The 14,662-nt window shown below is 34.8% G+C and overlaps 2 protein-coding genes across 6 annotated transcripts in view; one reads left to right on the top strand and one right to left on the bottom strand.

Moving 5' to 3' along the window:
• Window positions 1–14,662, bottom strand: part of LOC105230762 (protein turtle) — a 130,974-nt gene that overhangs the window by 26,843 nt on the left and 89,469 nt on the right. For 3 of the 5 annotated variants that reach the window (XM_029552251.2, XM_029552252.2, XM_029552250.2), the window contains exons 7-9: window positions 6,509–6,779; window positions 3,567–4,430; window positions 2,986–3,069 (exon numbers count right to left, since the gene is read on the bottom strand). In XM_029552251.2, the coding sequence (XP_029408111.2) occupies window positions 2,986–3,069; window positions 3,567–4,430; window positions 6,509–6,779 (1,219 nt within the window). Of the gene's footprint in view, window positions 1–2,985; window positions 3,070–3,566; window positions 4,431–6,508; window positions 6,780–11,285; window positions 11,376–14,662 lie in introns of all 5 variants that reach the window. The other 2 variants (XM_029552249.2, XM_049446697.1) reach the window with 2 other exon arrangements.
• LOC105230761 (cAMP-dependent protein kinase catalytic subunit 2) lies at window positions 4,444–6,501 on the top strand. Its single transcript, XM_011211730.4, has 6 exons — window positions 4,444–5,020; window positions 5,097–5,260; window positions 5,332–5,561; window positions 5,614–5,779; window positions 5,845–6,122; window positions 6,180–6,501. The coding sequence occupies exons 1-6, from the start codon at window positions 4,930–4,932 to the stop codon at window positions 6,397–6,399; spliced, it is 1,149 nt and encodes a 382-aa protein (XP_011210032.1). The 5' UTR covers window positions 4,444–4,929; the 3' UTR covers window positions 6,400–6,501.

Raw genomic sequence — 14,662 nt, 5'->3', positions numbered from 1 at the left:
TTTTTACTGGCCCAGCCAGCAGCATGTCCACAATTAAACTGCCTAACAGTAGATTTGCATACAGATACACACACATACATATAAGTGTAAGTGCTCACACACACATATGTACATAGTCACATAAATATATGTACTATATATATGAAACGCGCTTGAAGACTTGGTAATTCTCGCGAGTTTTGGTACTTTCAGTGTTTTTTCAACAATTTAACGCATTTTTAAATGCATATATGTATGTATGTGTGAATTAATATGTATGTATATGTGTGTCTCCGCATGGATTTATTCATTTACACTAAATGCACTCATTTCTCTTGTTGTTTTTGTTGCTGCATTTGGTGCTTATGACCGTGAACGCGACTATGCGAAATAGCTGTATGTCTGTATGCGTGTGTGTATGAGTGTGTGTATGAGTGTGTGCTGATGTGCGTGTGCAACGATTTTGGTGCAAAGCATAAAATGTCTTAATGAAATCACATGGCGAATGCAAAAAGCGGCGCAACACAAAATATCTAATGGGCGATAAAGCGCTTTGGCGTAAGCGAGCAAACGAGTAAACGAAAATTGAAATAATTGATGCTTTTAACTGAAAACAATATACGGGGGGAGGTAAAACTAACAGCGCCAGAGGAACACGAAATCCAGGGTTGCATTACACAACAACATATATAAAACGAAATACATACGAATTAGTATTTGTTTTTGTTTTTTTGTTTTCATTTTTTATATTCTAGTTTTCTTACTTTCTAAAACCTTAGTTAGCAAAATTTTGTTTTTCAACAGTTTTCAACACGCATTACAGTGAGTACAGTACCGTTAGTCAGTCAGTTGGTCTGAGCGTAATTGTGGAAGTGGACAGAACAGTGGAGGCAGGGACACATTCCAAGTATTTTAAGGTGAAAAAGTACGAGCAAAGAAATTGTGTGCGTGCAAAAATATTGCAGTAACGGGAATTGTAAACAAATTTCAAAAAAAATAAAAATAAAAATTGAAATAAAAAAAAATATAAATTAAAAAAAAAATAGAAAATTAAAAAAAATAAAAAAAATAAAAAAGTCGTATAACAAGCAAACACTAAACAGACTCATTTGTTCTTCGGGGTCATTCGTGTGAAGTAACTCATACTTTTTTTTTAAGAAAACTTAAGAAGTTTTCGAATTGGCACTAAAATTGTGCCTTCAACCGGGAGACTTTGCTGCAAATGTCGGAAACTTGTTGAAATTTTGAAAATTCCAGGCGTAACTACCCCTGAGACGGCAGGAAACAGGCTGGAAACTGAACTTTATGGTATCCGCATTCGTAAACAAATTTTCAAAAACGAAATTGACAAAATTTCTTCGGAATATTTTGAAATTTCTGTGCATTGATCCAATATTAAGAGGTTACATGGGGTTACGGATTTCAAAGAATTATTTTTTTTCTATAGTCTATGAAACCTCTACAATATTGCCCCACATTTCCAAGTTGATCCGAGTAATAGTTTCGGAGATAGAGCCTGGAGAACTTGTGCTTTCGAGGCTGGCCAGGCTAGGGACGCCATCTTTAAACGCGTTTTTCTCGAAGCTGAGTTTTTGCAGTCGGTTGGCAAGATTTCTCAAGAACTACTTAACCGATTTCCATGGAATTTTTCAGGGGTCTTTAAGATATCATTCTTGAGGACTTGGATGAAGGATTGTTTTTCGATATAGAAAGGGCCTTGTGATAAAAAAAAATGCACCAAAGTATTTTCAGTGAAGCCTCATTGAAGAATGCATGCTTGGTCCATAAAAGTTAAAAAATAAAAATTATTTAAGTTTTTGACCCCAAACATATAGTACAACGAACCCGCGTTCTAAGCTGCGCTAAGTGAGATCCCTCCTATTAACCTAACTTGGCTACAATAACGTATTTGAACTTCATAATCTAAAGGATTTTTGGAATAAAGCAACTTGAAAGAGTATCAAAGCCCGATAATTCGATAATTGGGAGCGCAATACTCTCAATGCCTTCTGAGTGTAAGGAGAAGTGAACTTAGTGCACCTAAAACTTCTACAGTGTTACGTGATTAGATTTTTATAACGGAGTTTGAGCTTTGAGTTATTCGAGAAAATTAGGCATACTCATTCAAAACCCACGAAAAAATTATTAAGTTTTTAATTAGTTCCGTGGTCATGGGGTAACTACCAATTTTACCCTAAGATATGCCACATTTTTTGTATCGGTGTTCGAAATATAAAATTTCGAAAAAATAGTTAGCCCAAAAATTAAAAAAATTTCAAAAGTAATTCTGTTTCTGTTTCTGTTTCTTTGCTCACAACGCCAATAATATGTACAAATCGTCCCCTAAAATGCAAAACAACGTATCATCAAAAAAAAACGAAAGTCGTTGTTAGATACAATAATCAATATATAACCATTTTATAACTCAAATTTTGTTTTAATATGAGTGCATGATCACCAATATATAACTATTTTATAACCAACACTCAAATTCTGTTCCAATATGAGGTTTTTTTTAAAACGTTTTTCTTTCGCCTGTAAACTAATGACAAGTGAAGTTACGTAGTTTTGCATATTAAATGTCGATATATACATATATTTACAACAAAATTTGCTAAAAACTATTATTTCACTAACCCGTTCATACATGAAAAATTAAAGCAACAAAAAAGAAGCAACTGAAGCACACTATCGGGACAAGATTCCTTCGAAGAAAACTAAAAATAAGCCTTCCTTGATCGGAGGTTTTTCATATACTTATATAAGTTTCGAAAACAGTTTTCAAAGATGCTTTCTATAAAAGGCGAAGAGCTTCAAATCCTACAAAATTAAGTACTAACAAAACAAAAGCAACATAAGTACCGCTATTGGGCAATGCATCGAAGTCAAGCACGTTCTCGAGCACTTCGAACGATTTGCATTGACCAAAGTGGTCGCTTTAGTTTTTGCTAAGTTTTCTATGGTTTTTGTTCCTTTAGGGGTGGAGGAGAAGGTGTGTTCGCTTACCAGCTTCGTCTGGCATTAGTTGGAAAATATGATCTGGCGGTTGTGTTGCAGCCTTGACATTACGTGGCGCTGCCGGTGCGTCTTCTAAAGGCATTTGAATTTGCAATTTTTCAATGAAATTCAAATGTCCATATTGGTTTTATTTGATTTGTTGTAGTTGTGAATGTTTAGCGATTCGAAATAATTCGTATTTTGATTTTTTTGTTTTTGTTTTATTTTTTTATTTTTTTTTTAGTTAAAGACGATAGATGATGGCAGAGTTATGAGTGTTGCGTAAATAAATTCATACATATTGTACACAAATGTTGTTGTAGAAAAGAGAGAAAAAGAGAGAAATGCAAGAGTATGGGTTTAATTTAATATAAGAGATCGTAGTTAGTGGCGCAAAGTTGGCGTTGGCGCGGCGTGGGCGGTAAGCTTGTTACAAATTTTACTAGCAACAGACTCGTTGCTCTGAACTAATTTTGCTTGTGACACTCACTTACCTACCTCGCCGCACCGCATTTGCCGCACTTGCATAGAGTATGTGCAACAAGGTCTTAATAGAAGCCATAGGTAAACATTTTCAAACTTTAACTCACCCAGTGTGCGCACCGTCATCACCTTGCTCATCAGTCCATCGCCGAGCACATTGCGTCCGACCACCTGAAACTCATACGTGGTGCCCGAAGCCAGGCCGTTGATGGTGACCTGTGTACTGCCGGATGGCGTGACCGAAATGGTTTGCCAATCGGCGGCGCCCGCTTCGCGATACCAAATCGTATAGTCCTGCTTGTATTCGGAACCGCCGCTATAGCCGGGCATCCATTGCAGCGTAATGGATGACTCGGTCGCTTTGCCGGTGATATTGTACGGTGCGTGCGGCTGTGTGCCCTCAATGACCAGCTGCGTCACCGACATTAGTGTGGCCACCTCATTCGAGACGACACACTGATAGTAGCCGAAGTCTTCGCCGCGTAAATTCTCGATGGTTATGTTGCCACCGGACACTTTGACACGGGTGCGCTGTGTTTCGCTCAAATCGCCGCCATCCTGTCGTTGCCATTTGATAGTAGGTCGCTGTGTGCCCTCCGCTTCGATGGCGTCGCAATGCATTTCGACGCTGTCGCCCACTTTGCGCTGATACAGCGACTCCGGTTCGACGGTGAATGTGGGCGGTTTGCGTACGAGCACCTCCATGGGGCCGGATGAGCCCTGTGTGCCTTGTGCATTATATGGTGTACAGGTGTAGCGACCTTGATGATCCTCATTGACGCGCGTGAAGAGCAATGAACCGTTGGCCATGACGACGATATCCTTCATTTGATACGGTTCGAGTAGGCGTTTATCTTTGGTCCAAGTGACATACTGTAGTGTCGGATTCGATTTGATGTAGCACTGTACGACGCCGGCCAAACGGAAGGGTAGATACTGTACAGTGGGTGTGAAGGTCACTTTGGCAGGATCTGTAAGCGAACAAAACGAAAGTGAGCTAAGGTAGTGGACTTACTTATACATACATTTCTAAAGGTCTGTTTGGATTAAAATTGAGTAGTTCTTTGTTTCGTTAAAATTTCTTGAATTTTTTATAACCTCAAGGTTTCGAACACTGTTGTATTCGGAAGCATATTTCGGTATTCGATATCATTTCGTAAATTTTGAGGTTATGTCTGTATAATATAGAACATAAAATTCGAACATTATATCTTGGCAAAACTTTTTCTAATGTTTTCCGTTTTCGAAACTCTTGCTTTTCCAATTTCACAACACTTTTCTTTAAATTTTTTTAGATTTATTGAAAACTGACTGACTTCTTTTCTCAGTTTGACTTTTCAGTCTTGCTTTCAGAGTTTCTGTGTCTGCAGGCATTTTTATTGGAAAATATTTACAAATTCTTCAAAAATTAAGCTCTTAAACTTTTGAGTTCGTTGGTTCTTAGGAGTGACTAGTAGCAGTCTTCAAAACATGGCACATCAAATGGAGCTGGTGCCTTCTAACGTGGGACAAGCAGCGGAAAGTGAAATGAAGATAATCGCTGTGGAGAAAGCCAACAAACGTAAGCGTCTCAACATTTCCACAATAACAACCAGTTCCAAAATAATTTTTGTCGGACATAAATCTATAAACTGCAGCCATCAACACCAGGTTCAGTGGCAAGGTCGACTACGACATGGTGCTGGTTGTGTTCAGGGACAGTTTCCTCAAGAAGTGGGACAAAATGACGCCATCGCCCGACACAGGTCTGCAAGGTTTCGACGAGCTGGCCACAATCGGTGCCGGCTCCTTCGGCCGAGTGGTGTGTTCGAAACGAACGTCGCTTATTTTTCGTTAATACAAATTATTTAAGTTTGCTGTTTGCTTCGATAGAAACTGGTGCGCGAAAAGTCGACGGGCAATTACTATGCCGCGAAGTTGGTGTTGAAGGAGATGATCGTGAAGACGAAGCAAGTGCCGCATATATTCAATGAGAAGCGCGTGCTGCTCAGCATAGACTTCCCCTATGTGGTGATGATGGACTTTTGCCGCAAAGACTTTGATCACTTGATCTTCGGCTTGCCCTTCATAAACGGCGGCGAGCTCTTCACCTATCATCGCAAGTAGGTACAAAGGAATTGTGCTCTTCATTCCTCTCAATCTTTTTTCTGCCAGAGTGCGCAAGTTTTCGGAGAAGCAGGCGCGTTTCTATGCCGCACAAATATTTCTTGGTTTGGAGTATCTGCATAACTTGCAATTACTGTATCGCGATTTGAAGCCAGAAAATATATTAATCGATAGAAAGGGTTATCTGAAGATAACGGATTTTGGCTTTGCAAAGGTACTCAAATGGACACTACACACCTTGAACCTGAAGTACAAACCTCGCTTGCTTTATACTTCTAGCGCGTTGAGACCCGCACTCTGACATTGTGCGGTACGCCCGAGTATCTGGCGCCCGAGTTGATTAAGTCCAAACCCTACTCCACCAGCGTCGACTGGTGGGCGTTTGGCGTGCTGGTTTATGAGTTTGTGGCCGGTAATTCACCCTTCTCCGAGTACAATAGGGATGTGATGATGATGTATGGCAAAATTTGCGACGGCGCCTACAAGATACCAGCTTCCTTTCCGCCCATGTTAAAGGACCTAATTTCAAAACTGCTAGTGGTCGATCCCTCGAAGCGGTGAGTGTGATTGTGTGTATTATGTAATTTGCGAAAAATCATCTAAGCTAACATTAGGCTCGGCTGCTTAACGAACGCGCACAAGGACATTAAAAATCACGACTGGTTCAAGGGCGTCGATTGGTATGGACTACTGAACCAACAAATACAACCACCTTATGTGCCGGTGATCTCAAACATGGAAGACCTGTCCAATTTCGACAAATACCCCGAAGATAGAAAGAATGCACCGAAGTCGAAGACAAACAAATATCCCGAAATCTTTGCTGAGTTTTAGTTACTCATTTGTTATTAGTTAATTTCCTCGTTTAAATACAATTACTTATCAGCAGTGACAGAGAATATATGTATATTTATTTTCGTTAATTCTTTTTGTCTGTACTTACATTCTACATTTAAATAAGCCGAAGCACTTTGCGGATCTCCAATGCCATTCGTCACCTCACACAAGTAAGTACCAGAATCGTCAGCGCTAACGGGATTTATGATAAGGGAACCATCTTTACGTATTGTAACGCGTGTCTCCAGTGAGGCCACCTCCCGCACGGGAGAGCCTTCGCGAAACCATCTAACGGTAACATTGCCGGGCATTGCTTTCGCTTCGCACGAGAATATCACCTTTTCGCCCTCGAGTTTGGTCTGATTAGTGGGCGGCACCTGTGCGTGGCAAAAAAGTATGCATTGCAAGTGTGAAGAGGGGAAGAGAAAAAGTAAAAAATATGCAAATTGCGTTAGTGTCATTCTTTGACAGATTTTGTTGTAGTAAAAAGTTATGCAAACATTTAAAAGCTATTAATTTCGAACACTTAGTCTTAGGGTAATGAGAAAAAGTTAACAATTACATTAAATTTATTAATTAAGGCAATAATTTAAGTTAAGATATTTGGTATTAAGGTTAGGAGTTGCTGTCAAAAGTAGCGCTAAAAAATTAAAATTAATATGAAGGTGATCAATCAGCGTTTTTTAAACCCCGCTAACTAAGATTAAACTGTGTCAAACTCCTTTTTAGTAAATAACTCCTTATTACTCTATTATTACATATAAGCTATTTTCCACCCCTCAAACATTACTCTCCAACGAATCAAACAAATTGCCTTCCATTCGCCGAAAGTTACCCTCCAACGAATCGAGCAAACTACAGTGTACTAAATGCTCAAACGAACAGGCACCATATGTGGTGCAATCCTGCATTAAACTGTTTACTGACGCATGAGCTATAGTGTTATGATCCTTTCTTGTGGGGAAATTATTTTTTTATGTGTAAGAAATTTTTCTGCAATTCTTTACTACTGTTTTCTATAAATTATTATAATTAATTTTAAACCTTAAGTTCTTAAAATACTAGAAGAAAATAGAATTTTGTATTTTCATTTAGCATTTGAACAATTCACAATAGTAAAACTGATCTAAAATATTCAAAATAAAACTTGGCAGCACGGACTTTAGTCTCTATACCGCTTTAACGAGGTATCTGCATGCTCTCTTGCCCGATTTTCAACTCGTTAGGTTAGTTGTTGCTTTGACATTTTTGTAATTTTTCTAACAAGAGAGCAGAAGCGACCAGAGAAATGGCGAATCGAAGACAACTTTAATTAAATTTCGATCAAAATATTCTAACAGTTTTAGACACAAGAAACATAGGTTTATTGGTGACTAAAAGCGAAGTGAAACTCTTGGACTGAATCAGCTTTAATTAACATATAGCTGAAGATTCAAAGAAATGACAATATAAAATAAAAATAGTATGAAACCCGTGAATTAGTTGGAAACCCGTAAACGTATTACAAGTAGATGTTTTAAAATGTGATGGCTATTTAGACCAGTTGAATATTGGTATAATAATAGAATAGGTGGCAAAGTGATGGCATGAACTCGTCGCTGATTTCAGCCAGTGCTAGAATAAAGCTATCGAACTAAAGCAATACAATTATTGAGATATGTGGAATACGAACTTGGAAATAGTAAAGAAAGCAATTATGATTGTATGCCAGTAAAAGCTATTATACCACTTGCTTGTTCTATTCGCTGAAAGACATAGCGAATCAAAAATTGCTAGGGCGCCGGTTTTATTTATTTTTTTTTTTTGATAATGAGAGCGGTTCGTTCGATGCAGCACTCTTTAAGGGTATTCTTGTCTAGAAACAAAATCGATTTTTGTTTTAAAATTTTTAAGTTTAACTCTTCGAAAATATGCTTACAAGAGAATCTTGTAAAGTACAAACTAATTTTGGAGATATACGTAGTATCTTGCCGATCCGTAATCCCTACTGGTTCGGCCGGAACTGAAACTTTAAACACATTAAAATACTTTTTCGATGAAATTATGGCGACGAGGACAAGGTGTTTTGTCACCCCTACTTCAAAGACACATACAACAAGGAGGTTTTTTAATGTAAATGAAAAAAAATAACTATAAAAAAATGGATAATTAAAATATCAAATGCTTGTTTTATCAATTGCCAAAAACATTCTAAATTCCTGCCTCTAAACTATGTAACTCTTTATCTTCTTCTTCTTAATTGGCGTAGACACCGCTTACGCGATTATAGCCGAGTTAACAACCGCGCGCCAGTCGTTTCTTCTTTTCGCTACGTGGCGCCGTGGCAAATTGAAGACAGCTATATTTATGATCTTTGAATGCTCTTATCTTATAAGAATATATTTTTTAGGTTTTTGTATACTTTGTGACAAAAAAGTACTCGAAAATTTTAAATAAAAAGCAAAATATTTACTTTGTCGCCTTCAAAGTAGTCCCCACCATATGTAATACATTTATGCCAACGACCTTCCTAGTCCTCGAACACTATTTTGTTTTATATCTTCGATCGATTAGAAAGTAGTTCAATTCTAATAGCTGCTGACTTCTTGTCATGTTTTTTTGCAGTTATAATGCTCTCCATGAATATGGGTTGGAATTCGCACGTTCAAGTATGTCCAAAAGACCTGTTTGACGTACTATTTTTGAAAAAATTTATCTTTTTAACACTTGCCTAACGATTTTTAGGCACCACACATACACTTTTTAAATATTTTGATATTTTCATCAGTTAGAGAGGACGAAGGTCGTCCAGAACGAAACATGTCTTCAACGATCTCTCGATCGTCTTTGAGGGCTTTGTACCAATCGGCTTGTGTTTTTGATAATAGTGAATCAAAATTAAGGACAGTCGTACCAATTTAACAAAATAAATTTTTTTGAAATATTATTTACCAGAGGAATTTAGTTACTATTTTCGGGTGTAATTTTGTCACAATGTGTATATGCATATATATAAATATTTATTGAGATATAGTTAAAAATATTATACTCTACAACATATAAAAGCAAGAGGTTTTAAGAAAACGTGCAAAACTAAATTGGATAGGCAACCTCACAGTGCGGCAAAGTTTTTTCCTCAAAGTGGCAAGTAAAATTCAAAAATTGTAAACAAATTAAGTTAAGGCAAAAAATTATATTATAAAATTAAAAAAAAAAATTAAATTATAGGTAATTAATTTTAATTTAATTAATTGTAAAAAATTAATTCTTTATTCAATTAAAAATTTTTTAATTTTAATTATTTTAAATTTTAAATTAAAAAAAAAAACAAATTTTTAATTAATTTTATTTAATTAATTAAATTTTTTTAAAATTAATTTTATTTAATTAATTAAATTTTTTTAAAATTAAAATTTTTTTAAATGAATTAATTAAAAAATTTTTAAATTCAATTAAATTAATTAAGTTTTAGTTAATTAGTTAAATTAAAAAAAATATATCTAATTTTTTTATTATTCAAAAATTAAAAAAAAAAACCAAATAAAATAAATCAAAATCAATTAAATTCGAATAAATTAATTAAAAGCAATTTTGAACAAATCTATTGCTCATTACCACCAAAACTCTCATAACAGAAGTCTAGATACAGTACTGGTTCAAAAAATATGCCTCCAATATTTCTTGCCTCCAGCAGCCTATCATAAAACAGCATTGTCGCACTGTGCTCTGCACATTTAAAATGTTAATAAAAGTAAGTTAACAAAGGATTTAAATATTCATAGCAAAAGCAAAAATAACTGCATTCTCCAAATGTCATTGTAGTCGGATGTTATGGTAAACTGAAATGCCAGGATATTCAGCAATGATTCATATATAAGAATAACGGCAGCATGGCAAGCGCTTAACTGGAATGAATGGCGTAGCGGCGGGAAAGATGTCACACACACGCTCACACACACAAAAACTATATTGTTGCCAATAAGCGGGCGACTGTATGGGTGCTTGTGCACATCTTTACGAGCCTTAGCGAAAGTGTAAGTGAGAGTGTGTGTTTGTCCTTACGTCCGTTTGCGCCCGAAGACAGGCACACACAACGTTCGAATATGGCAATTTATGGCCGCGCATTGTTTGCTGCGTGCAATAGCAACAACAAAATGCTTGAATGGCAATGAATACATACACACACATAAATATATTGCTGATGGCGATGAATGTGGCAGCGGCGGCGGCGTTGGTGGCATCGGCGAGGTGGCGAGTTGGCGAGGGTGGCGGTGACTGTGGCGCAAATGACAATTATGTTGAGCGTGTGCTGCTTTTTATGCATTTCTCGCTGCTCTTTATATTAACTGTTTTTTTTTTATATATGTGCATACATACATACATACATATACACACTCATATAGTTGTATATAAATATTAAATGGCATTTGATGTGACTGCGAAAATGCATTGTGTATTCTGGTCGCTGTTCGAAATGTGGATTTTTATTTTTTTATTTTTTACAATGAATATTTGTGGCAAATACCTGAGCTTGGCAGCAGCACAATAAATCTGAATGCATGATATGCTTAATAACTTTTAGCAAAATTCATTTCAAAATTTAAATCCAATAATGAAAGTTTTTATGCGACTTTGTTTGATTATGTGGCAATGTGGCAAGGTGGCAATATGTCTTTTTCAATTTCGTGTGCATGGCCAGGTGAGTGTTTGGCGATTTGGCGTGAAAAAGCGTACGTTTTTCAATGAGTTGTCGCTATAAAAATTGACAATAAATTGACGAAATGACAAAATTCAAAAACTATTGCTCAACGCAGCGCAAACACATACAAAAAACGCTAATGTTGCATGTGCAACGTTATAGCAAAACATAGAGATAAAAGTGGTTTTTGCTGTTGGGCACTTACTGCAATACCGAGCTTAGTGTATTTGCCGGTTTTGGCGACCTTTTTTGGACCCGCTTTGCCTACTTTCCCCTTCCCACCAGCTGCCGGCTGCTGCGCGCATCGCATTGCACACACACACATATCCGATGCGTGTGTGGCACAAAAAACGTCCATTCGATTGCCATTCGGTCGTCGGTGTGTGGGGTTTGGCGGTTGGGAAAGTTTTGTACCAGTTTAAGGCATTAAGAAATTGTTGTTATTGTTGTTGTGATGTGAATATTGTTGTTGGTTGGGAGAGTAGGTGCACGAGGTCGAGCGGTTTTGTTCGTAATTAAGTTGATTGATGGTTTGGTTCGTTGGACAGTTAGGTAATTTGTGTTGGTAATCATTACAATATTTAAATACAAAGAAATTTGTTTTCAGGAATTGAGTTAAAGAAAGGTGTAAGAGCTTAGAAAGTGAACAGAGACCTATGTAGTTTTGAGCAGACTCAGCATAAACAGACAGAAAGCGTGAGAGTATTTTTGTTATTTTTTTCTAATTTTTGTAGTAAATGCCAATATTCATGAGTAGTATTGAAGTAATGCTGATTTGGCATGCAATGACAACTTAGATATGCACGTCCTTGATGGTTAACAGAGGCAAAGATGAGATCTGGAGTTTTAGTTTGAAAACACGAATATTTTCAGGAGCTCAAGATATATTTATTTCCGAAAAAAGTTTTGAGTATTTTGCTTTTGAAAGGGAACTTTTATATTTTCGGTGTAACTTAGCTCTATGCTCGGAGTATATGATGAATATTCAAACACTTTTATATTAGCTATTGTTTTTTTAAATAGATTCATATTATTTTCGACACTCGATTTACAAAGCCAAGATAGTTGGATGATGAAGACTTTCCTCATTCAAACTTCTGTGAAATATTCGTAACTCTCATTTAAAGAACAATTCCGAGATTTGGGTGTTATTATGCTTCAGCCACCGATTTGATATCGAACTAGGTCTTTACTTCTAATTTTAAAAATTTTGGTGTTTTTAAAAAAAAATTGATGTTTGACGGTTTTTAACGAAAGAAAAATTAAAATTATTATTAAAAACTAATTTCGAAAAAAATTAAAAAAAATATCGAAAATTAAAAAAAATTAAATTAAAAATTATATATTTTATAAATGTAAAATATTTAAAAAATGTAAAAATATAATTTTAAGATATATTTTTTTTTGTTTTTGTGGTCTTGACAATATTTTGGTGTTTTTAAGGAAATTGTTTGATGATGTTTGGCGTTTTTTAAATGAAAAGAAAAAAGTATATTAAAAAATCGTAAAAAATAGACACTAAAAAGCTTTCGAGAAAATAAAAAAAAAATTTAATTAAAAAAAAATGTTTTTGAAATGTAAAATATTTAAAAAATATTAAAATATAAATTTTAAAAAATATTAAAATAAAATTTTTAAAAAATATTAAAATATAAATTTTTAAATATTTGCACCACACTTCGTAAATTAAAAACATGGATTAACGAACTTCATCGTTATTTTTTGTTTTTCGAAATTTTGACATTTTTTAAAGGAACGACATTAAGAATTTGCTTCCAATCAAAAAAAAAGAAAAAATATTAAAACTGTATTCGAAAAACAATTTAAAAAATATTTCAACGAAAAAAAATTTAAAAAATCTAATAAATTTAAATTTATTAAAAAACTTTATGATGCTTGGTGCATTCTAAAGGAAAGAAAAATAAAAATTGCATTGAAAATCGTTTCGAATGAAATAAAAAAAATTAAGCATTAAAAATGTTTTCGAAAATATAAAAAAAAGGTAAATAAAAAAATAGTTTTTGAATACTGTATTTTTAAAAATTTTTTAAATGTTACAAATTTTAATATCGTTTTTTCATATTATTGTCCTCTTCGTAAATTTAAAATTTTGAATTTCACCCTATATACCATTTTTGTTTTTCGAAATTTTAATATTTATTTAAAGGAAAATTAAATTTGCATTAAAAAATTATTTCGAATGAAATACAAAAAAAAAATAAAGTTTTAAAATTTTAATATCGTTTTTTCATATTAATGTTCTCTTCGTAAATTAATAATATCGACTTATAATATATTATTTTTTTGTTTTTCGAAATTTTGATTTAAAATATTTTTTAAAGGAAAATTAATGTCGCGTTAAAAAAAATATTTGGAATAAAATCCAGAACACAAAGTTTTGAAAATATTTTTTGAAAAAAATTAAAAAAAAATCTTAAATGAAAAGAACAATTAAAAAAAAGATTACTTTTGTTAAAAAAATTATTATTTAGTATCAAAATATTTAAAAATAACATTTTAATTTATTAAATATTGGTGCTTTTTTGTTGCTGGGCTCTTAATAAAGTACAAAAAATAGTTGGTAATTTAAAAAAAACCAAAGCAAGACTTGTATTAGAATGCATAAATTCATCCAAACTTGATAATTTTTTAAAATTATTCCTTTAAATTTCAAAATCAATGTAAAATAAAAACCATAAATAGTAAATCCCTCAATCTAACCTCAAATCAAAACTCCAATATCTACGCAATGCTCAATGTTCGATGTTCGAAGCAGCATAGTTACGAAAAGTTCTTGGAATAAAATTTTAATTTCCATATTTTAAATTCTCCCAAACGAGCCCCGTGACCGTTATAATGCTGCTGAATTTAAAAGCGTTACGCGGACCCAGACACCGAAACACATGTATATGCATTCACATATACATATGTACAGCGTACAAATTAAAAAGAAATGTTTTCCATTTTGCGGGTACAACCCTTGAGAGAGCAGCGTGTAGTTGCCAGCGCCAGTGCCGTACGCCATTTTGTTGCATGCCCCTGCGCACATGTACGCGAAAATTAAATTTTTGAAAATGTATTTGCCGAAACATCTGCTTGCACATACACTATCGCTTATGCCTATGGACCCATATTCGTATATGCATGTGTGTGCCAATGGCTTTGTGTGTGTGTGCGTGTGCGTGCGCAAAAGTGCTGTTGGGCCATCAAATTTCATTTAACAACCGCTCAGACGCACACTTTGAGCTTAAATTATTTTGTTTCAATGTTCGTTTGCCCAAGCACATATATTTATGCGCCTGCATGTGCGTGTGTGTGTGTGTGTGTGTATACAGCAATACATGCCAACAAAAATATACAAATTATACACACATGAGGTTGTGAGCACGGCTAACGGGAAACAACATTTGCCGTTTCGCGTGAAACTTTGTGGTGTGAGCATTTAAGTTGTTAGCCTTGGCCTGCTCAACGCCCGAGGCCCGTGGCATTCTCTTCTATGTATTTGTGTGCGTGCTATTAGATTGTGTGTTCTTTTATATACGTATGTTCATATATAAATGTATGTATGTATATATCTACATA

The sequence above is a fragment of the Bactrocera dorsalis genome, chromosome 1 (assembly GCF_023373825.1).
Source record: "Bactrocera dorsalis isolate Fly_Bdor chromosome 1, ASM2337382v1, whole genome shotgun sequence".
Lineage (NCBI taxonomy): Eukaryota > Metazoa > Arthropoda > Insecta > Diptera > Tephritidae > Bactrocera > Bactrocera dorsalis.
This window is presented reverse-complemented; position numbering and strand designations above follow the sequence as displayed.

What these genes read in the sequence shown, in the direction of transcription:
- LOC105230761 (XM_011211730.4), top strand. Translation starts at nt 4,930, where the DNA reads ATGGCACATCAAATGGAGCTGGTGCCTTCTAACGTGGGACAAGCAGCG. An exon ending in CGGATTTTGGCTTTGCAAAG is followed by an intron (nt 5,780 to 5,844) that starts GTACTCAAATGG and finishes TTATACTTCTAG; the next exon opens with CGCGTTGAGACCCGCACTCT. An exon ending in GTGGTCGATCCCTCGAAGCG is followed by an intron (nt 6,123 to 6,179) that starts GTGAGTGTGATT and finishes AGCTAACATTAG; the next exon opens with GCTCGGCTGCTTAACGAACG.